Raw genomic sequence first — 22,480 nt, 5'->3', positions numbered from 1 at the left:
GGTCCTTACACATGTGTTTAATTCCTAAACAAACGATTTTTTTCTTAACCTTCAGCAGTGCAATAAAAATTCAAAGGGGAGCACCATTAACACAATTCTGCATAAGCTTGTTCTGTTTACTACGGGGTTAGGGGGAGCAGAGGCACCTTGCACCTCCTGAAGGCCATCCACGGACGCCTAGCGGTCAGAGGTTAAGGAGTCGCCGCCTGGCGATATCACTAATCCAATGAACATCTAAAAGAGCGAGCTGTATAAAGTGGGCTGGAATACACCTACAACCGGAGTGAATTTTATAAAAACAGAGACACTTAGTGACTTGGACTAAAAAGCGACAGGAGCTTCGGGTAGAACCTGGAGAAAGCACGAAGGAGTGGGGTTTCCGGCGGGTCGGGAGCCTGGAGGGGCGGGGGCGAGGTAGCAGTTCTGCGCTTGCGCCGACTTGTCCGCATGCTCAGTAGCTGCGATAGGTTTGCCTCCATCCCGGAATGACCGGCAGATACCGAGGCAGCGCGGTGCGGGACGCGACCAGGGACTCGCCGCTTGATAACGCCTTTTCTGTTGTTACCTGAAGGCTCCTTCGTCTCTCTTTGATCCAGGTTTGTCACCGTAAGTAAGTTTTTCCCCCTGCCATTCAGGGCCAGCGCCTTGGGCAAATCTGGGTAGTTTATTGGTCTCCTAACCTCACCCCTTTCATAGATATGAGGAGATTCAAGGAATATATATATATTTTAAAAAGTTTAAGTGAATCAGATTGCCTCTCCGGATATCCCAATTTCGGGGCACTCCAAATGCTGACTGTCAGGATTTTAGTCGTGTATCTCTGCTCTCATTTTGGTACTTCAGGGTCTTTTTATGGCTAATTTATTGTAGGAATAACAAAGCAAACCTAGGCATTATGTTGATTTGTTGTTGTGTGCCATAGTGTACCCAGATGTAGAGACTGTCAAACGCCAGAAATTATATTTCATTGAAGTAGTGAATGCTTTTCTTACTTTTTTCTTTTTAAATAGATGTGTGTGGCACACTAACAGAATGATTAATTTTAAGGTACGCTCTTACCAGTTTAAATTATAGTATCGTTGATAAAAATCATTACAAGAAATAGGAAAGGAACTATTTGTTGTAATGAGTGTGATCATATTTAGCAGGGGCAAGGTCGAGTGCCTTTGGCAAATTGAGGGAATTAAACTAATATTAAAGGAAAAACAACTCGTGGTCTCCAAAATTTGATTACCATCCGTTCAAGTCTTTGCCATCTGGGTACTAGTTACGATAACTCTGTCTTCGTTTCTGTGTGGAGATATGCCCCAGGAAAGTAGAACGGTTTCCACACTTTTAAGAAAAACCTTAGGGAACCCCTAGAGCACAATTTGAAAGACAACATCTCTGATGCACATTTTCAGTTATACGAAATCTTGTCGTTTTATTAGGTAATTTAGCCAGGATGATAAGAGTTTTGCTCAGATTTTGTAAGTTCTTAGCTGTGTGCCTCTTATCAAGAACACAGAAACAGCGCTGTGAGGAAGAGAGATTATCCTTCCCTCAGGCCAAGATTCTGTTCTTCGTCATTGGTTTGTGTGTTATTCACATCCTCTATTTTAAACTGCTCATTTTAATCATAAAATTAGTAGATTCATATGGTAAACTATTCGAACAATGCAAAGGGAAATATGATAATAAATTTAAAATTATGTATTTTCCTTCTTCCTTCATCCTACTACACAGAAGTTGTCAGTGTTAATAATTGCTTGTATGTTCTTCCTGATATTTTCTATCCACATGCAAATATCTGTATGTATATCCTTTTGTTCCCCACAAATGTAAACACCTAAGGTTTCTTTTTTTACTTGGTTTACCTTGGAGATCTTTCTATATCAGCATATATAAATCTATATCCTTTTTCATAGCTGCATAGTACTCCATTTGTGAACGTACCTTCCATTACTTAATCAGTCCCCTACTGGCGGACATTAAGCTTGTTTTCAGTTTTCTGCTATTCTTGCAGCAAGCATTCTCATACATACATATTCGTAGGCCTGTGGATTTATTTAGGATTTTCTGGAAATATAATTGCTGGTTCAAAAGATATGTGTTTTGCTTTTAATAAAGTTTTCATATTACCTTCCTAAGAGGTTTCACCATTTTACATTCTACTAACAGTGTGTAGGGACATGTTCTTTCACAATCAAAAAACAACAGGAAAATCTTTTTGTATCTGTGCTAGTCTTAGAAATGAACATTTGTTTTTTTAATGTGCATTTCTTTCAGCATTAGTGAAGTTGAGCATTTCATAAATCTACTGGCCATTGCTTTTGTTTTTCTGGAACTTCTCTGTTCATATCCTTTGCTCATTTTTGTATTGGACTGTTCATCTTTTACATATTCATATTTAAGAGCTCTTCACAGAACAGAAATTAGCTCCTTTGTCTCACATGTGATAAAAAATCTTTTTCTCATTTTGTTAGTTATGTTTTTACTTTATTGATAGTATTTCGGCTGTGCAGAAATTTTTTATAATCACGCACTCATCTGGAATATATACTGATATAAAGTATGCAAAAGGAATCCAACATGTTTTTAATGGTTAGTGATTGTCCCAGCACCATTTATGTACAATTGGCTTTTTCCCATGGTTTAAATAGAGTCCTGGTGGTACAACAGTTCAGCACTTGACTGTTAACCAAAAGGTCGAACCCGTCAGCCCCTTTATGGGAGGAAAGACCTGGCAATCTACCCCCATAAAGATTCCAGCCTGGGAAACCCTGTGGGCAGTTCTACTCTGTCCTATAGGGTTACTCTGAGTCCGAAACAACTCAAGGCAACACAGCAACAGCAACACAGTTTGTTTGGATCTGTTTCTAGAACGTATTTGATTCCATTAATTTGTCCCTATTTCTGCCCCATTGCTAAACTGTTTAATTACTATAGTTTTATATCATATTTTCATAACTGTCAAGAGGGGTATCTGTTCATTGCTCTTTTTCAGAATTTTCTCTGTTGTGCTTACATTTTAATTTTTCCAGATGACCTCGAACTTTAGTATCATTTGGTCAGTTTCCAAAGATAAATGATATTAATATTTTGATTGAGAGCCCACCATTGGTTTTTATACACTCCTCCTTATATGCTCACCACCTTCTTATTAAATTCAGAATACCTATCCCAGTCTATGAAAAGAAACTGGAACTTGGGTCCTGCTGTTCTTTGCCTTTCTGAACTAGCCCTATTGATAGTTGTAAATATTTCTGAAATGGCTGAGATGTCAGGTTGATTGCTCTAAGTGTTCTCTAACCTTTGTTCATATCTACTGTAAACCTCAAGGCCAGAATCTTATGAAAAAGAATCTGTGCTGGGATTAACAGTCATATTAGTTATCATATCACCAGAGTCAAAGTCCTGCTGCAGAAGCTGTAGAGATTTTTTTTTGCCCTTAACCCCGCCCTAATGACCGTGCAGGACAGCCAGTTATAAGGACAATCATCATCCTGATAATGGTGAAGCAGTAATATTTAGTGCTTACTTTGTGTCAGGTATTGTTGTAAGTGCTTTATAAGTGTTAGCTCTTTTAATAATCTCAACACTCCGATGCTGTAGGTACTATTGTTAGCTTCTTTTTACAAACTGAGGCAGGAGAGTTTAAGTGGCGTTCCCGAGATCTCCCAGCTAGCGTGTGCCAGAGCCGGCATTTGAACACAGGCAGCTGGCTCCAGTGCCCGTGCTCATAACCACTATGCACCTTCTGAGTCAGTTTTCAGGAAGACATGTTCACGAAAGGTAGTGTTTTAGGACCCAGACGGTGTAAAACCTGTAGAGGAGGAAGTACAGTGGGTATAATTTGAACTGCTGTGAGGAAGTTAACGCTTTGCCTGCAGCTGGCTCTGTATCCACTACAACAAAAGGTCATTCTCATTTGGGGTCCAGGAAGGGGCACAATTAAAAAGCGGGCTGATAGGAACCTCTTCTACAGATTCTGTGTTTTGATGATATGATTAGCCAATTTCTGTATACCCAGAACTAAAAATGCGTTTATTTCATTACTAATTCATTTTGAACCAGAGAAGTAACTTCAGAGAAAATGATAGAAACATTTTTTTATTTGCCAACTAAAAGTGATTTGTGCAATCTGTTTATAAATCATCAGTTTTATATCTAACTTCATTTTCTTCCATTCTTATTTCTTGTGAAGTCTGTGTTAGCTTTTAAATGGTGGTTCATAACTGTAGTATACATTTTGTGACAAAGATAGGAAAAAGAAAAAAAACAGCAAGTTATTTCTTTGGAAGAAAATAACTGTGGACTTGGCAAACATAAGGGAAAGTGGTTTAGTTCACATCTGAAGTTGACAAGGCTCAGATGATTGTTTAACAGGCTCAAAGGTAAATGATACGTGTGAAAAGTTGTAATAGCACCATACAGGGAGGGAAAATGATCTGCCTTTCACAAATGGAGTTTTATAACACGGGGACTGGATGAACATACCAACGCATATTAAAATATCCTCTGTGGTGAAGACATCTGGGTAGTACCAGTTAGTTGCCTGAAGACAACTTTTCCAGTGCAGAATAAATCAGACGTATGACTGGATATATGGATATAAGGCCACCAAAGCATTTGCTAAATTATTTCTCCTGATTTCTATTTGAGGTGTTGCTGAATTAGTAATAATCGTAACGAGTTTATTCCACATTTAACACTTGGTTTGCCAAGAAAATGAATCTAGCCTGGTTATAAGTGTAATAAGAGAAACAATTCAAATAAATAGAAATGTGTTTTATTTTCATCTTAATTCCAGTATGATATTCATTACCTTACATCAGTTTCCCCTCTGTCTTCTTCTGAAGGGGTTCAAACACTTTACCTCTTTATGTCTCAATTTTGTTCATAATTCCTCTGAATAGATTGTGGGTGATGGAAAAAGGATGTAAGGAGGCACATCAAATCAAATACTCAGTCAGGAACAAATGCTGCAATGGGGCCTACTGCTGCATCGAGGTTTCTGATGTCTTTGCAACTGTATTGTGTTCCTTTATTGCACTGAAATATTAATTTGATTTAGAGGTGGGAGAGTTTTTTGTCATAGCAAGAGGTTTATCAGGGACTGTTTATGAGATCATCACTTGGGGGAGGGAAGGGAAGGAAGCAGGAATGGGCAGAGAGAGCAGGTGGGTTGGGATGCAGTCTTAACTAAGTTCTTTGCTGACCATGCTGAGCGCTTAGAGGCCAGGATGGCCCTTCAGAGTTGGGGCCACAGCCCAGTTGGGTGAGGAGTGGCCTTTAAACTCACCCTGTTGACTCTTTTCAGCAGATAAGTTCCCAAAAAAGGGTGACAGCTAAGGGCTATCAGTGGGCAGCACTCCCAGCAGCTGGAGGAACAAGCCCTCAGTCCTCAAGGCGAATCTGGGTGGTAATCCCAGCATTCAGAACAGTCGCTGAAATTGCAGGATTTGAATTTGCGTTTTCAAAGAGACATGTACGTGATCCTAATCCTAAAGACTGTTTCATTTACTTCATTGGAGCCAGTGACTTCTCTGACACTCATTACTCTCCCAGGTGATTGGTCTTCACTACAGTTACTGTGTTGCTTTTTCTCGTTATTTGGCTATTGAAGAGGATGGGAGATATAATTAGCTGATTAAATTCTATTCAGTCTCTAAAGGACTATTGATATTACAGAAACAGTCAAAACCATATACAATCCGTCTTCTCTTTAATTACCCCACCCCCCTGCACCTACACATACATACATGTCCTTATGCTATTCATAGCACTCTTGGCACCAGTTTTGTGTTATAAACATTTGGTCACATTATTTTAGTCCCAATCCACAGGAATAGTAGTTCCTCTAGAGAAGATGTTATATCTTATATTTTTAGCCCCTGAAGCACCTTCCATAGCTTTTGCACATCACATATCACACACAAAAACATTTTTTTTTCAAATGCTTAGCAGCCTGGGCGGGTTTTGCCATGCCTCAAAATGTCCCATCTGCAAAGAGAAAGCATACTATAGGATTTTATTGAGAGAGCTATAGATGAAAATTGGAGTTTTTCCCAGGCCCCCTTTGGTAAATATTTATAACGAACCTACTCAGTTAATGGGGGAAATCCCAAGAAAGCACTCAATAAATGTGTTGAATTGAATTCAAGTAAATATAACCAGTAGTTGGCTTTGAAGATAATGAAACACTTCTCTCAACTTCCTTTTAGGGCTTATCATGGCTTCCAGTCACACTGTGTTGATGCGGTTGGTAGCTTCAGCATATTCTATTGCTCAAAAGGCAGGAATGATTGTCAGACGTGTTATTGCCGAAGGAGACCTAGGCATTGTGGAGAAGGTACTGAGCCTCATCTCATTTCATACCCTTTATTTATGTTCTGTAAGTTTGGCTAAAAGATGTAATAGGCAGACTAACAGTTAAAGATGGCTGTTGTAGAGCTCCCGATGGCTTCGTTATAGAAACTGCAAGACCCTTAGTTCCAATGACTCAAGACTTCCTACATGCTCAGTAGTAAACCGACAATGTAATACAACTACTTTCAGAAGACTCCTAGTCTTACTGAGTTTTCTATAAATTTTTTCTATTATAAAAAATGGGAAATGGAGAAAAATAGCAAGAAGTAAACAAAAGTCATCCATCCTGCCATCACTGCCAGCAATTTGAATCACGTCCTTCCAGATCTTTTTCTTAGTTTCACTTATTTTGTTTGGATTGATTTTCTGTTGTGATTATATTAGATACATAATTTTGTATCTTATAACTAAGGAATAATAGAAATACATGTCCAAGTAGAAAAAAAAGTAATTCTCCCACTGCCCTCTGTACTGGTCGGGCACTTCTAGTACTTTTTTAAAAGGGATGGGAGCTGAATCAGATTTGTTACACAAGGTATCCAGAATGAGGAAGTCTGATACCATGTTGGTAGAAAGAGCGGGAATACATATCCTAAGGAAGAAAAGATTGAGTACAACTGTCCGACACTGAATGAGAGCACCATAGGTGTGCTATATATTAAGTGTTACTGCAGTTCATTCTCATATTTTTTAGATTTAAAAAATAGAAGCGATTTCTATGCACTGATGAATTGTCCTGAGAACCCCTTGAGTTATTAGAATTCGGATTAATGAGTAGACATCACGGTAGCTACACAAGAATCTGTATAGGATTACCCTTTGGATACCTAAAGGTACAGTATTTAACTTTGGCTGCCTTGAAAAGTTATGACTTTCCTATCGCTTAGCCTGTTTAAGCAAAAGGTTAATATTTAGAGATCTTGTAAAAGGAATATCTGAACTTGGAGAGAAAATGTTCTAAATAATTTAAAAGCTCCTTTCCAAGCTATAAGCACTATTAATCCTTTGAAAAAAACAAAGCTGAGAAACTAGTTGACTCATTTGGTGTTAAGTTCCGTGAATCTAAAAACTAGCAGCGTCATTTAAGTGATAAAGACGCTCATACATTAAGAATCAGGTTGACAACAGCCCGTTTTACATTGTTGTTCTGTGCCATGGAGTCAGTTCTGACTCATAGTGACCCTATAGGACAGAGTAGAACTGCCCCATAGGGTTTTGTAGGCTGTAATCTTTACAGGAAACCCACTGCTGTCGAGTTGATTCCTACTCATAGCAACCCTATAGGACAGTGTAGAACTGCCCTGTAGACTTTCCAAGGAGCACCTGGTGGGTTCGAACTGCCGACCTTTCGGTTAGCAGCCGTAGCACTTAACCACTACGCCACCAGGGCTCCTTATTTTACATTCGTTCTGCTAAAATTTTCATTCTTTGTTGCAGACCTGTGCAACAGACCTGCAGACCAAAGCTGACCGATTGGCACAAATGAGCATCTGCTCTTCACTGGCACGGAAATTCCCCAAGCTAACAATCATAGGGGAAGAGGTAAGAGTGTCAGGGCTGTAAGATGTTTAAATTCTTGTTTACCTTATGGATTTATAATGACACTTGAATGACTTCCGAGTTCAAGCATAACAGCTGACATTTTAACGTGGAAAATTAACTCTCTTATTCTTTGGATTTACAGGAAATACCTGATTTAAGTATTTTAGTCCATTTCTAGACCATATGTCTCAATTCTTAGCCATAAAAGATGTGGCTATTATTAGAATAAAACCCAGTGCCCTCGAGTCGATTTCTACTCATATAATATTCAGCATTAAAACTGTAAGATGAGCAGAGTTTTAGAACTTGGGGATAAATTGAGTTTGGTGGTGGTTTGTTTCCCTGAGGCATACTTGCATGCTTATCCAAAGACTATAACACTTTGAGACTAAAGGAATCAACATTTCATGTATGTGAGAGGGTGGAATTATCTGATGTCACAGCTACTGTTCAGGATAATGAAGTTGGGACAGTCTGTAGTTAACTCTGATGAATCATACATGGTTCTTTTTGACAATTTTTTTAGGTTTACTTTGGAAGCTCTAAAAATAAATGATAAATGGAAAAGGACTAGTGAAAACTGTGACGCTGCATTGCTTCTGTTACCGAGATGAACTGTGTGTATACTCGTGTTTAGCTTCAGTGTCATCACTAGTATTATCTCTGCTTTAGGATCTGCCTTCCGAAGATGTGGACCAAGAGCTCATTGAAGATGGTCAGTGGGAGGAGATACTGAAGCAACCCTGCCCATCACAATACAGTGCTATTAAAGAGGAAGATGTACGGTCCATATTTGTGCTTAACTCTCTTTTAACTTTGTTTTATGCCTTTGTAAAGGAGGTGATATTTGCCTATGATGATGGAAAGTTAGTAGTTATAAGATAGGGACAAGCCATCTATTCACTTGGAGCAACAGAGGAAGAAGGAGAGTCAGGAATAGGAGGATATGGAATGTGTGGCTAATTGCCTCCATGAACAACTGCCTCCTTTGCCATGAGACCAGAAGAACTAGGTGGCACCTGGCTACAAGTACTGAACATTTTGATCAAAAATCCGAATCAAAAAGGGGAGAAAATAAAACAGAAGCGCAAATTCTCATGTACTGTATACTTTCTGGAGCCTTGGAGGCTGGATGAACCCCTAGCACTGTTGCCCTAAAATAACCTTTAAACCTTAAACCAAAAATATCCCCTGAAGTCATCTTAAGACCAAACAATAGTTTAGTTTAACTAGTAAAAAAAGGTCTGCCTTGAGCATTGTGCTGTTTCAAGAACTATCTACATAGGATCAAATTGACTACATAGGATCAAATTGACAACAGCAACTCAAAAGATTAGATAGATACCCTAGGGGGCAGTGAGTTTATGTTAATGAAGGAGGAACAACTCAGAACAGGAGGGTGAGAATGGTTGCAAAGCTCAAAGGTTGTAATTGCTGTCACTAAATGGTACATGTAGAAACTGTTGAACTGGTTTGTGTTTTGCTGTATAGTCTCAGCAATAACAAAATAAATAAAATTTAGAAGGGAAAACAAAAACAAACTCATGCGGCAACCAGAATGGAATTAATAAGAATGTTGACACATTGTGAAAAAAGTAACCAGTATCACTGGATAATTTGTGTAGAAATTGTTAAATGGGAACCAAATTTGCTATATAAACTCTCACTGAAAACACAATATTATTAAAAAAAAAATAGGGACAATCCAGGAACTTGAAATCTTTCAGCACCAGCATAGAAGTATCAGGCAACCGTATGGAATGTCTGGTCTATTGGTTTAGAGTTCAATTTCTCATCCTTTTCTTTTTCTCTTGACTCTGAAACCTCTACTAAAAATGCTTTCAGGAAGAGAATCTAATTTCTTATTTATTAGATTTGGCAATAATGCATTTGATTGGTGACTGGAGCTGGAAAGAGATGAAGTTATAAAATCATCCCATTTATTTTTTACAGTTGCTTAAGTTAAATATAGGATTCCAGATAACCACCATACTTCCCTAATTTTAATTCATCTAACACACATTCACTGAGCACTTACTATGAGTAAGGCAGTATGTTATGTGGTATGGAGAATATGAAGAAAATAACATACCGTGTCTTCCATTAGAAAGACACCTTCTTCACATCAAGCATTATGATTAGTGTGGTTAATGGCCACAAGTCCTCAGTCAAGTTAAAAATCCTAAGCAGTAGGGATTTCTTTTTTAATCTACTGCCAATTTTAGGACCATTCATTTTCCTTTGGCCTGTATGAGCTATATATCCGTGAGAAAATCAGACTGTTACTATTAAAACAACAACAAAACAGAATCATCACGTGTATATAAAAAAACTGACATCCACACATTGTTCAAAACATCTTGGAGCCTCCCTGGCAGTGTTCCCGCACCACCATCCAGAGTCAGTGTGTGCCCAGAGCTCAGGTGACAATAAACTTTTATCAGTTAAGCATCTCATATTTAAAATTCATAAATCAGACCTTCCCCTAATTTCAATGGACCTTGTCAATGATTACAAAACAATAAGGGCTTTTTTTTTAACCATCACAAAACTGGTGATGTCGACTTCATCCATCGTATAATTTCAAAAATGGAAAAAAAGGGGGGGGTAATTTTATTTACTATACTTAACTCTGTTTTTAGATTTCCATTTTCTCATTCGGTTATTTGCTCTTTGTTCTTTAGCTTGTGGTCTGGGTTGATCCTCTGGACGGCACCAAGGAGTACACTGAAGGTCTGCCTCGCGTTTGTATCTGACAGCAGTAGGGTGTGCTGTTCATGTGTGAACATTGGGTGTTTCATGGATTGTATGGAAAGCCAGTACCATATTTTACGTCTCTTTCCTAAAGCTCTATTTGTGCTTATCCTAGCTAGCTGTTTTTATACATCAGTGGTTGTCAAGACAGAGAGGGAGGAAATTCATCTCCTTCAGTTACGCCCACATCACTAATATCCCTCAAATGAGAATCACTAACATATTAAACCAAAGGACTGTATTGAACTCCCAGCTTACTGGGGTGGAAAACGATGGAGACCACAGCTGTACCACCCTTGCTCTGTCACTACCTGCATCCCGTGTCCATCCTACATACTCGCTAGACCACCTCTTCCCTCACCTGTGAGCCACTTCTCAGGTCACAGGCTCACTTTTAAAGATGGGCTTTGTTGATGCAGGGTGACATTGCTTTTTTCTGAAGTTATCTAAGATGAGAAAAACAAGAAAGCAGCAAATTGAAATAAAGTTGACAACATAATAGTAAGAAGGACCAAGCTCAGAGCCAGAGTTTTAGGTTTTAGAAGCATAACATAAGCTTAAAGTTTTATGCTAGAAATGAAGGCCACACCAATTTTCTTATATTATTTCTCAGTTTCATAGCTTAAGAAAAGAATATGTCTCATAATTACTACAAAAAAAAGGAACACTTTCTTTCTCTGTGCCTGAATATAACGTGCCATCTTAAGTTAGTCAACTACATATTGTGTATAAAAAAATGAGTACCAAAAAAGTCTTTGAAATCCTTTGGGAAATAGGGAAGCTCTAGACAGCCTTGGAGCCCTGGTGGTGCAGTGGTTAAGAGATTGGAAGCTTGAATCCACTAGCTGCTCCATGGAAACCCTATGGGGCAGTTCTACTGCGTCCTATCTGCTTGCTATGAGTCGGAATCGACTCTAGAGCAGTGGGTTTGGTTTGGTTTTTAGACAGCGTTAATGTGCATAAGAGCCCATAGACATCTTGTTTAAAGTGCAGGCCTTGACCCCACACACAGACCTTGGTTCATGAGCTTAGGGAAGGAGCTCGAGAATCCGCATTTGTGAAAATTACAATGGCTGCGGCTTGGTAGCCCGTGGGCCTTGCTCTGAGAGACCTTGCTTTAAAGGCAAGTCTAGAGAGTGAGCCAGCAGGTAGGAGTGAGTTAGAAGGTGGCAGAGGGAGCACCTAGGGATCTAGTGATAATGACTACGGAGTTATGGCTGACTGACTTGTCTTCCAAATTGTTCTAATGAGAGCGTGGCTATCAATTCAATTTAGTGACCAGCACTATTATAATGTGTGCATTTTTGCCATAAGAATGATTGACCATCAGTGAGTTCAGCATGAGAAAGTGATTTCAGTCAATATTCGTTTCTTCTTTATAGGTCTTCTTGACAACGTAACAGTTCTTATTGGAATTGCTTATGAAGGAAAAGCCATAGCTGGAGTTATTAACCAGCCATATTACAACTATCAGGTAATACTATAAGTGATACAAAAATATTTCAATAGATAAGTGATTATAGAGTTTTAGGACTCCTGATACCGAATCAAGCGGTTTCTAGCCGGATTGCATGTACAATCATCTGGGAGCTTTTTGAAATACAGATTCCCAGGTCATACTCCAGATCTAATGAAAGAGAACCTCTGGGGGAGGTGGTCCCAGGAATGTGTATGCGTGTGTATGTGTTTACATGTATTTTAATGTACCCCTTATGATTCAATTGCAAACGTTTGGGAAGCACTGATACAGCTCTTGATTAGCTTGGACATCAAGACACCTGACTGACAGGCGGTTCTTACAGCACATTGAAGGAATTAATCATTTTGACCAAGAAAAGATGCTAGCCATGTTGCTTTCCAGGTAACAGTGCCTAAATTGTAGTCAGCGTTCACAAGAGAACTAAATATGCTCTTGCACTATTTTCTCTTATTTTGTCTCTTCTTAACTGCTTTGACTGTCTGTTAAACTTCAAAGAAATTAGATCCTTGGAAGAAAGACACTAGTATAATTTCGAAGCAGGAATATACCATTAAGTCAAATTAAATGAATTTTCAAGGAAATAGTTGAGGTAAATACTTAAGGTATTTCCATTAGCAAGACCTTGAGAGAACTTTGGGGAAACCAAGAAACCAGAGTGGAGACTGTTAACGTCTGTATTTCTGGTTTAAGAGCAGGATTAATCTCTATTTCTAAGATGAATTTGGTTTATCCTGCCATTTGTATAATTATACATTTTTATTTATAATTATGTGCGTCTTAGGATTATTTACCGAAATAGTTATATGTTATTGAGAATGTCTCTCTTACTAAATTTCTTAAGTATCTGTTAATTCTTTTAATATGACCTTAAGGTTTATATAGTGTTGTATCCAGACACGAGCCAGTGGTTATTGTGTAAACTTTAAAGTAAGTTAATACTGTTCTTTAAAACAAGGGCATTTAATTAATAAATAACATTGTAATGCATGGCACCTTTCATCAAAAAAAGATCTAAGAGCTTAAGAGTTATTAATAATTTTCATCCCTTCTTTCTGAGGTTAGAAAACTTGTATTCATTTTCCACAGAACGATGAAAAGCAGAAGTTAAGGGAACACAGGGATGAAGCCAAGGTGAGAAACATAGCTAGGGTCTCGGCTCTGCTTGTAGGTAGGAAGGAGGTAGGCCACATGGGACACCCATGGCGGCAGGCGCTGCCCGGCCTGTACGCCAGTTCACTTTCTCCTGTTGTGCATCTCCCCTGCATACCTGTCCTTTTGCTACCATTCCTTCCCATACACCTTTTCCTCTCTCTTGCTTGTGCCTTACAATTTGTTGCAGTAAGTAGAAATGTTGCATAGCTCTGTTGGCGGTGGTCAAGGCTGAAGGTTGGGTTTTAAATCATCATCATAACAGCTAACATTTATCAAGAGCATACGTGTGTGGCCAGGCTCCAGTGATTCACAGGCACTGTCTCATTTACTGCTTACAGCAACGCTATGAGGAAATCACTATCCCCATTTTAAAGGTGAGGAAACTGAGGCAAGAAACGTGCCCAAGGTCACGCAGCTGGTACATGGCAGAGCTGGGACTCAAACCGAGGCTCAAGCTCTTACCCATTGCTCAACATTGCCTCTCTGGAGCCCAATAAAAGACTTGCAACAATTCAAACTTTACTCTTGGTGCTAATATGTAGTGATTCTGGTAGGTGCTTAAAGAAAACATCACAGCATAATGCAAAGAGACTGTGTCTATCTTTAGATCAGAGCTAGCTTCTTAACTGTTATGAATCTCAATGAACTCATCAGTAAGATGAGAATGTCAGCCTTCATTATCCCCAGAGAGTTGGCGTGGAGCCTTTGAAGACAGACAGTGAGAGACACTGAGCAATCAGGAGCCCAGAGGAAGGCCAGCTGGCTGCATCACGGGATTGCATTTACCTCACCGGGTCACCAGATCCCCTGCTCCTGTCCTCTGCCTGCATAATCATTTTCAGAGGGAACATAAGTGGTTAGGGACCAGAATACTTCTATCTACCCTTTTCTGTGCTTCCCTCTCTTTATCAGAATAACTGGGGAGCTGAATTGATAAATAGGTTTCTTGGGAGCATGGAATTAGGTTCGGTAGCAATCAAGCTAAAGCCAAACGAGTACTTAGAGCCACCATAGCACCCATCTGTCCTTTTCAGACTCTAAGCCTCTCCTGTGGTGCAGAGTCAAGAGGGAGCAGAGACAGCAAACTAACATGGAATACCTAGTGAGGGTCACTGCTGCCCGTGCTTGTCTTGGGGTTCCTTTGTTGTCCTGTTTGCAAGGAGTGCTCTCCGCAGGTCTTCAGCTGTCAGCCTCTTCAGGGATTGCCTCACCTGTAAAGAGTGGTCTCGCCTAGGGTCACACCCTTACCAAGGCAGTCCATGACCAATGACTGTCACCAGGGCATAAAGACCTGGTACTTCAGCCCAATTTAGGACAAGTCCGAAGCGCCATTCTAGCTCCAAGGTTCCCATGTGGTCGGCTGGGTCTGTTGGGCCTGCATCACAGCTCAGCCTCCCCATCTACCCATTCCTGCTTTCTTCCCCTCCTTCCCACAGGTGTTGATCCCAAGCGCACTCCTCGGTAATCATCCTCCTGTCTCAAGAGTCTACTTCCTGGGGATCCCAACCTGCAACATAAGCATATAACAGCGCCCAGGGTACTGCTATAGGACAAACAAGATGATGTGTTTGAAGGCTTTATGACAAGTAAATTGAGGCAGTATAGTTCAGTGATGAAGAACACCAGCCTTGAACATAGATGAGCCTGAGTTTGGTTATGGTCTTCCTAGTGTCCTTGGTCAGGTTACTTACTGTTTCCAAGTCTCAATTGTGTCATCTATAAAATAAGACTGATAATAACTATTTCACTGGGCTGTTTTGAGATTAAATGAGGTAGTACGTGTGAAGCAGTTAGCATGGTGCCTGGTACGTGCTAAGAATTCAGTAAAATATATGTCTACTATGGTAGACATACGGAAACCCTGGTGGTGCAGTGGTTAAGTGCTACAGCTGCTTAACCCAAGGGTCGGCAGTTCAAATCCGCCAGGCGCTCCTTGGAAACTCTACGGGGCAGTTCCACTCTGTCCTATAGGGTCGTTATGAGTCGGAATCGACTCAATGGGACTGGGTTTGGTTTGGGTTTTTTTATGGTAGACATAGCAGTGGTTCGGAGCTCAGCTGCTAACCAGAAGGTTGGCAGTTCGAATCCACCAGCTGCTCCTTGAAAACTCTATGGGGCAGTTCTACTCTGTCCTATGGGGTCACTATGAGTCAGAATCGAGTTGACAGCAGTGGGTTTTTGGTGGTATGTCAGCATAACTCAAAAGCAACTAGTTTGATTTTGGTTTGGATGTTAGCGTAATGGCATTTTAGGTAAACCTGTGTTAATCATTTTATGTATCTTACTTTTCATTACATACAGATTATGTTTTCCTATAGAAGGTGTTCAATTATAATAACGCGTTTGAAGATTTGTTAAGCTCTTCAAAGGAAAATACAGATGCTAAGATTGTATTACCATTGTCATTTTACCATGATTTGTCAGTAAAATCTTAACCCTGACCCCATTATCCATGGCAACTCTTCAGTATCGGCCTATTCATTTGCTCTGTCTCTGTGGCAGCAGAATATGTTATCACCACTACCTTTTCCCATGGTAATATGACCCTTATTATTCCTGGGATAATAAAAACTAGTAGCCAACATATGGTGTTTCATTTCCCGGGGACTTCCGTGCCTCTTTAAAACAGCTATTTTCAGATATAACAACAAGATCGTTGGGAGATTCAGAGAGAAACAGTTCTTTCCTGAGAACTCCAGGGAAAAACCAACAGTTCCATTCAGTACCCTTGAAACCAAAACAACAATGAGACCGATCAATTGATTCTCAGGAAAAGTTCTTATGATATTGTCCTTGCACGTTAAACACGGTCATGTTTGTATTTACAAAATGATCATGGTGTTAATATAACTATTCCCTCTAGGGTGAATGTTTCTCTCCAGATGCTTACCAGCTTTGTTGTTTCATCCGTTTACACAGGCAGGACCAGATGCTGTGCTGGGGAGGACAATCTGGGGAGTTTTAGGTTTAGGTGCCTTTGGGTTTCAGCTGAAAGAAGCACCTGCTGGGAAACACATTGTCACAACTACCCGATCCCATAGCAACAAGCTGGTTACTGACTGTATTACTGCCATGAACCCTGACAACGTGCTGCGAGTGGGAGGAGCAGGAAATAAGGTAGGAGAGAGGCCACGGTCTGTTTTGAAATGAAATCCAATCATTGGATGGCACACCGATCTTTTTAAAATGGAAAGTAAGAATTTAAGGGAAATGGTTAAAGATTATAATTTGTCCTTAAAAGCATATCTCAACAACATTTTTTTTTTTCTTATGGTTCAAGTCTTTTTTGTATAAGACAGTTCAGTGTTAGTACTTGTAACTAGGATAAGAGCCTGTGCCTCTTGCCAGCCCTAATTTTCCCATGGACCCTTCTGGATTACTTGTACAGACCCTAAGGATGGGCTTGCCTCCTCCTTCCCAGCTACTTGCCCCATTCTTTCATTCAGGCTTCCATCCTCCTGAGAAAATTGTGAAGTGGGACACAATTTGATCTACATCCCTAGCCCTGAGCTCCTCTCATCTGATTGTCCCCTGGATATCATCACGATGGCATCCCTCAGGTATCTCCAAGTCACCATGTCCAGTTTGGGCTCATCCTCTTTCTACCCATTCCCCAAGATGTGTTCCTCTCCCTACTTCCTGTCTAGTTAACGACCCTACCATTTTCCTAATTGCTCCAGCCAGACACCTGAAAGTCACCCTAGACTCCTTCCTTCTTCACGTTTTTATCAGTCTGGCCCTACCTTTATATCTTCTTAATACTTCCCTAGTCTGTCTCCTCTTGTCCATCTCTACTGCCAGTGCCCCAGTTGAAACCTACCATCATCATCCCTTACCCAGACCATTACAGTCCTCCAGAGTGGTCTCCCTGTCCAGTCTGTCTCCACAGTGCCACTTGGGCAATTAAAAATGCAGAACTTACCATATGTCACTCTCCTGCTCTAAATCCTTAGACAGCTCCCAGCACTTAGCATTTAAAGTCCAAGGCCATTAGCATGGAATGCAAACGCCCCTGTAACCTGGCTCCAGCAGGGCCCCTAGCCTCATCTGCCGCCATCCCCCACCTCAGACTCCAGTGATGCTGAAGTGCACCTAGTTCCTGATACATGTGCGGTTTCACGCTTGTGTGCTGGCAGGGGGAAGCAAATAATAAATATTTATTGAACTTAGTGCAATTAATTTCTTCTCACCTATCCTTAGGAAGCAATGTTCAACTATTTTTAGATTTTCTAAAGGCATATACTGATAACAGGGAGAGAAATGGGAACGTTAAAAACAACAGTATTGTGAAAAAAATCTTAAATGTTTCAAAGTGAAAATGTATTCCTGGTATTCACAGAAATATAAATAGTGAGAGGTGTCCCAACTTTTGTAACCACAAAGCCCTATATCTCTTTTATCCCCAAGGGTCACCATTCTCCTTAGGAGCAAATTCTGTGTCCCATACATCCCGCCTTTTCTCCTGTGCAAAGGCCTTGTTGGGCGGTTCTTAACTATTTTACTGGAAGGACCACCCCTTTGAGAATCTAATGAAGGCTACAGTTCTCCCCTCAAAAAATACGCTGGCATAGTTCTTGGCATATAATAAGACTTGACAAGTGTTTATTAAATGAAAAAGAAGCCTATAGTATGGTTTAAATGTTTAAAGGTGTTTGAGAATAGTACTGAAATGAGTAATTGGTTACTTCTGTGTTCACTGAGGTGTTCCTCGTTCTCTCAGTCTGTTCTCTTCTGATGAGTATTTGAAGGCAATGACAGTTAAAAAAAAAAAAAATTTACAATATTAACAAAAAAACCCAACAGATTAATGAAGGTTTGATAGCAAATTACTATTTAGAGTCGTACAAGTGCTATCAGTGACTCAGTTTTATATGAGTATTACAGGAATTTTTAAGATAGCTATTTAAAGGTCCTATTTTGGTAGTAGACACAGCAGAATCCAAAGACTTTTGAGAGTACTTTTTAAACTAATCAGCCCTGCACAACTGTTAGGACTTACTATAATTTGTAAATTATCACTGGTATTTCTCTATCCTTTGTATAATGATGGTTATTTTTTTAGATGTTTAAAAAGCATTATTTAATTTTTCTACAATAAATATATATTCCTTTTCAAGTAAGAAAGAAAAATAACATGCGTAAAATGAAAACTTTATTTTACATAAAAACTTGGGAAATGGAGACTGTCCAGATCTCCCCCATGGAGGTCATTTGACAAGTCTTATCTCCTTCAGATCACTATGATGTTTCTGCTCTGTATATTCCCTCATGATCCTAAAAAGTGTTGTTTAAAACTGCTAAAGGCTTTAGCCTAAGTTAACTCTGACAGAGATATTGATGAGATATACTTGATAGAAATGAGCAGTTTTTCCTATTTCTACGTCAATCATTTCATAGTTGAGGAATAATTGTTATTTGTATACTTCACAGATTATTCAGCTGATTGAAGGCAAAGCCTCTGCTTACGTATTTGCAAGTCCTGGATGTAAGAAGTGGGATACTTGTGCTCCGGAAGTCATCTTACATGCTGTGGGAGGTAGTCCATTTTACTTTGGGAATTACAGTTTCCGTACGGTTGTTGTATTATGGCAAGATATAATATGTCACTTATGTTACTGGACCTCAACTCTTAGCATACAAAATCTAGAAAGAAACTTAGAGACTATCCAGTCCACCTGCCTTATTTCACAGATGAGAAAATAGATTTTCAGCAAATTGATTCTTTGGTTATAGATTCTCTTTTGGACTTTGACCTACATACAGTCAGTATTATTTAACCTTTATTGACTTACAGCATTAATGTTTTTCAGGCTTTTTTTTTCCCCCTTGAAAAGTAAAATAGTCATCATTGTTGTCATCACCTCACTTATCCTCCTGTAAGCCAATACTGGTGAATATCTCAGTACTGGTGCATAAATCAGTTACAATTGGGAAGAATCTGACTGGAGTATATTACATATACACATGTAGTAAGATTATTTTTCAATTTCCAATAGACAGCAGTTCATATGTAGTTTTAGTAAGCAATACTTTTTAAATTCCGTTAGATAAAAAAAAATAATAAACAGATCACTTGATTTTTAGTCTATCATTTCTCCTATTATTTTATCAATACCTTATTAACATATTGAGTGATAAGGAAGTTAAATTCTTCTTCATCATGGTCCATTCTATTAGGATGCTAAATGAAACTGTAATATAATACAGTTACATTTTATGAACATTCTTCACTTAAACTTTACCAAATAAAGCGTTAATATTAAATGGCAGAATGAAGAAAACACTTTAGAAAATGGGCCTGTGGTGATGGAGTATAACCAGCTGGAAAAGTAATCATCTCAGGAGAAGAGAGCAAACAGATTTCGTGATTTGATGCCAGTATTTAGTTAACTTTACCAATTAAGTTCACATCTAAAATGCATTGATTCCAAAACATATAAATTAAAAACGCTAAATGAAATTAACATGAATCAGAGAGGAAAATAAAAATCATTTATCCTCCATTTAGTTAAAACATTGCTTTTACTCAAATTTCAAGTGAATTAAAACTTTAATCTTCATGGTCACTTATTTTTCTTCTTTATTTTTCCCAGAATTAATTGGATACCTTTGGACAGGGAAGCAAAAGGCACTTAAAAATAGCTAGAAACGTAAGGATCCAATGAGGCATTAACGTTGTATGAATGTGTTTTCTGTAGGCAAGTTAACGGATATCCATGGAAATGCCCTTCGTTATAACAAAGAAGTGAAGCATATGAACTCGGCAGGAGTCCTGGCCACCCTGAGGAATTACGACTACTACGCAAGTCGAGTTCCGGAATCTGTTAAAAACGCACTTGTTCCTTAAGGGCAGCCTCGGGTACTTAGCAAGTAGAAGGACTTGGTTCACAAACTAATACGCTGTAAAATGAACTGAAGGGAATTTTAAAATGAACTGAATGGAACAAACCTTTTCTTTGTTCATTGGTGATCAGCAAATTTATTAGGAGTAGAAAATAGAACTAGGAATTTATCTTGATTAATTAATCAACCAGAACAGTTTTCAGATTTGGAGAATTTATAAAGTCAGTATGTTGTATTTCTTTTCCTCCTTTTATTTGGAGAAATGAAAGATTTAGTCCTAATTGACAGTCCAGGTCAGTTACTTAGTCAACATTCCCATCGTGTAGACCGGATTTCTTTAGGGCACAGAATCACAAGTCATTACCTGGTCTTATTCTTGTTTTCCACAGTAATTTTTAAAGCTTTCCGATTTCAGTTGTGTATACACTAAAATGCCATTACATATGTTGATGAAACGGAGTCATGGCAAAAGTTCCTTTATAAAAAATGATTTAATTCTAGCTCTTTGTTATTCACTAGTTTTATTTTTTTTAAGTATTTGAAAATTATAAATTCTCTTTGGGGGGATTAGTTTATTCTTATGGTGGCATTAGTGCAATGGGTTTCTATTATATGGCTTTTCTGGCCCTGGATTTGCACCTCCCCCAAAATGGTTGGTTGGGCCATGATCTGTCTGCCAAAGGACTGGTCAGTTCGCTTTCCACATAAGTGGCTTGCAAGTATTGGTCAGCTTACAATCCACCTAAGGGATTTGCTGGGGTCCCCACCCTGTAGTTGACCTTTACCTGGATTAGTTAAGGAGCCCGCCCTGTAATTGGCAAGGAGTAAATGAGCTGCCTTATAAAATGCCTTGAACCAGAGGGTAGAGCTGTCCTGATCCAGAGGAGAGGAGAGCTGCTGGCGTCACCCTGAGAAAAACTTGTTCCTCTGGGCAGCTTATCTGAGGCTTCCTGAATGCCAAAGCGAGAGATGCAGTCTCTTCTTCTGGAGCTTTCCCAGACCTCGTTCATATACCTCTTTCTGAGTTGTATCCTGACTTTCCTGACATTGACCTTGAATGCATCCCAAATTGAGTCCTGTGACTTCTCCATTATTATCCTAATAAACCAAGTAACCATGAGTTGTAAGCATCGTCTGAGTTCTTGTGAATTCTGTGTGACCGTTGCAGTGAATCCTCGAACCCAGCAGAGAAACAGAGAGGGAAATGTCGGAGAAGTGGGAAAGCAGAGACGATGTAGCTGACCTCCACCTCCTGGGAACCAGCTTTATGGTGATACTAGTTCACAAGGTTGTCCTTACTGTGGAAGTTAGGGAACTGCCTTTACTCCTTCCAAGGGGAGATTATAACATATATTATCTGTCATCAGTTGAATTATGTCCCCCCAAAAATGTGTGCATCAATTTTGGCTGAGCCATGATTCCCAGTGTTGTGTGGTTGTCCTCCATTTTGTGATTGTGATTTTATGTTAAAGAGGATTCGGGTGGAATTGTAACACCGTTACTAAGGTCACATCCCTGATCCAATGTAGATGGGAGTTTCCCTGGGATGTGGCCTACACCACCTTTTTATCTTACAAGAGATGAAAAGGAAGCAAGCAGAGAGTTGGGGACCTCACACCACCAAGAAAGCAGTGCTGGGAGCAGAGTGCATCCTTTGGACCTGGGTCCCTGCACGGAGAAGCTCCTAGTCCAGGGAAAGGTTGATGAGAAGGCTGACAGAGAAAGAAAGCCTTCCCCTGTAGCTGATGTACTGAATTTGGACTTTTAGCCTACTTTACTGTGAGGAAATAAACTTTTGTTAAAGCCATCCACTTGTGGTATTTCTGTTATAGCAGCGCTAGACATTAAGACGCTATCAAAATTATTCTGACATTCTATGTAGATTTTTATTTGTTAGGCTCCTGTCCATTGTTTTTGATTAAATTTCCCTGTTCTTGGATTAAGCAAGTGGCTTAATAGTTCACAAACCCAACTACATATCAGAATTACCTGGGAAGCTTTTTAAAAAATACTGATTCACAGGCCTCCATCCCAACAACTCTGATTCTGTATATTTTGAAAAGGCTACGCATGGGATTTTGAAAATCATTTACATTTAGAACTCACTGGATAAAGTAGTATGTTACTGTCTTAAAGAGACATCCTAATCTAGCAAGAAGAGGTCTCTGTACCTTTGACACCTTTGACTACTCCCTTTTGAAACTCTTCTCAGTTGTCCTGACTTTCTTCCTACCTCTTCTAGCCACTCTTACTCAGTGTTCTTTCTTTGTCTTCCTTCCATTGTTGTTTGGTGCCATCAGGTTGCTTTTGAAATCATAGCAACCCTGTATTCAACAGAAACAAACACTGCCCGGTCCT

At 39.4% G+C, this 22,480-nt stretch overlaps 1 protein-coding gene across 3 annotated transcripts; it reads left to right on the top strand.

Moving 5' to 3' along the window:
* The first annotated feature begins 450 nt into the window (after positions 1-450).
* On the top strand, positions 451-21,263 carry BPNT1 (3'(2'), 5'-bisphosphate nucleotidase 1). Of its 3 annotated transcripts, none has more exons than XM_049868300.1 (9): positions 451-596; positions 6,207-6,334; positions 7,789-7,893; positions 8,566-8,673; positions 10,578-10,626; positions 12,030-12,121; positions 16,199-16,396; positions 18,710-18,815; positions 19,978-21,263. In XM_049868300.1, the coding sequence occupies exons 2-9, from the start codon at positions 6,215-6,217 to the stop codon at positions 20,124-20,126; spliced, it is 927 nt and encodes a 308-aa protein (XP_049724257.1). In that variant the 5' UTR covers positions 451-596; positions 6,207-6,214; the 3' UTR covers positions 20,127-21,263. The 3 variants fall into 3 exon arrangements, with proteins under 3 accessions (XP_049724257.1, XP_049724258.1, XP_049724256.1); XM_049868301.1 differs by having other exon boundaries at positions 451-610; XM_049868299.1 differs by having other exon boundaries at positions 451-606; positions 19,978-21,262.
* Positions 21,264-22,480: the final 1,217 nt, after the last annotated feature.

Source organism: Elephas maximus, chromosome 24, assembly GCF_024166365.1.
Source record: "Elephas maximus indicus isolate mEleMax1 chromosome 24, mEleMax1 primary haplotype, whole genome shotgun sequence".
NCBI lineage: Eukaryota > Metazoa > Chordata > Mammalia > Proboscidea > Elephantidae > Elephas > Elephas maximus.
This window is presented reverse-complemented; position numbering and strand designations above follow the sequence as displayed.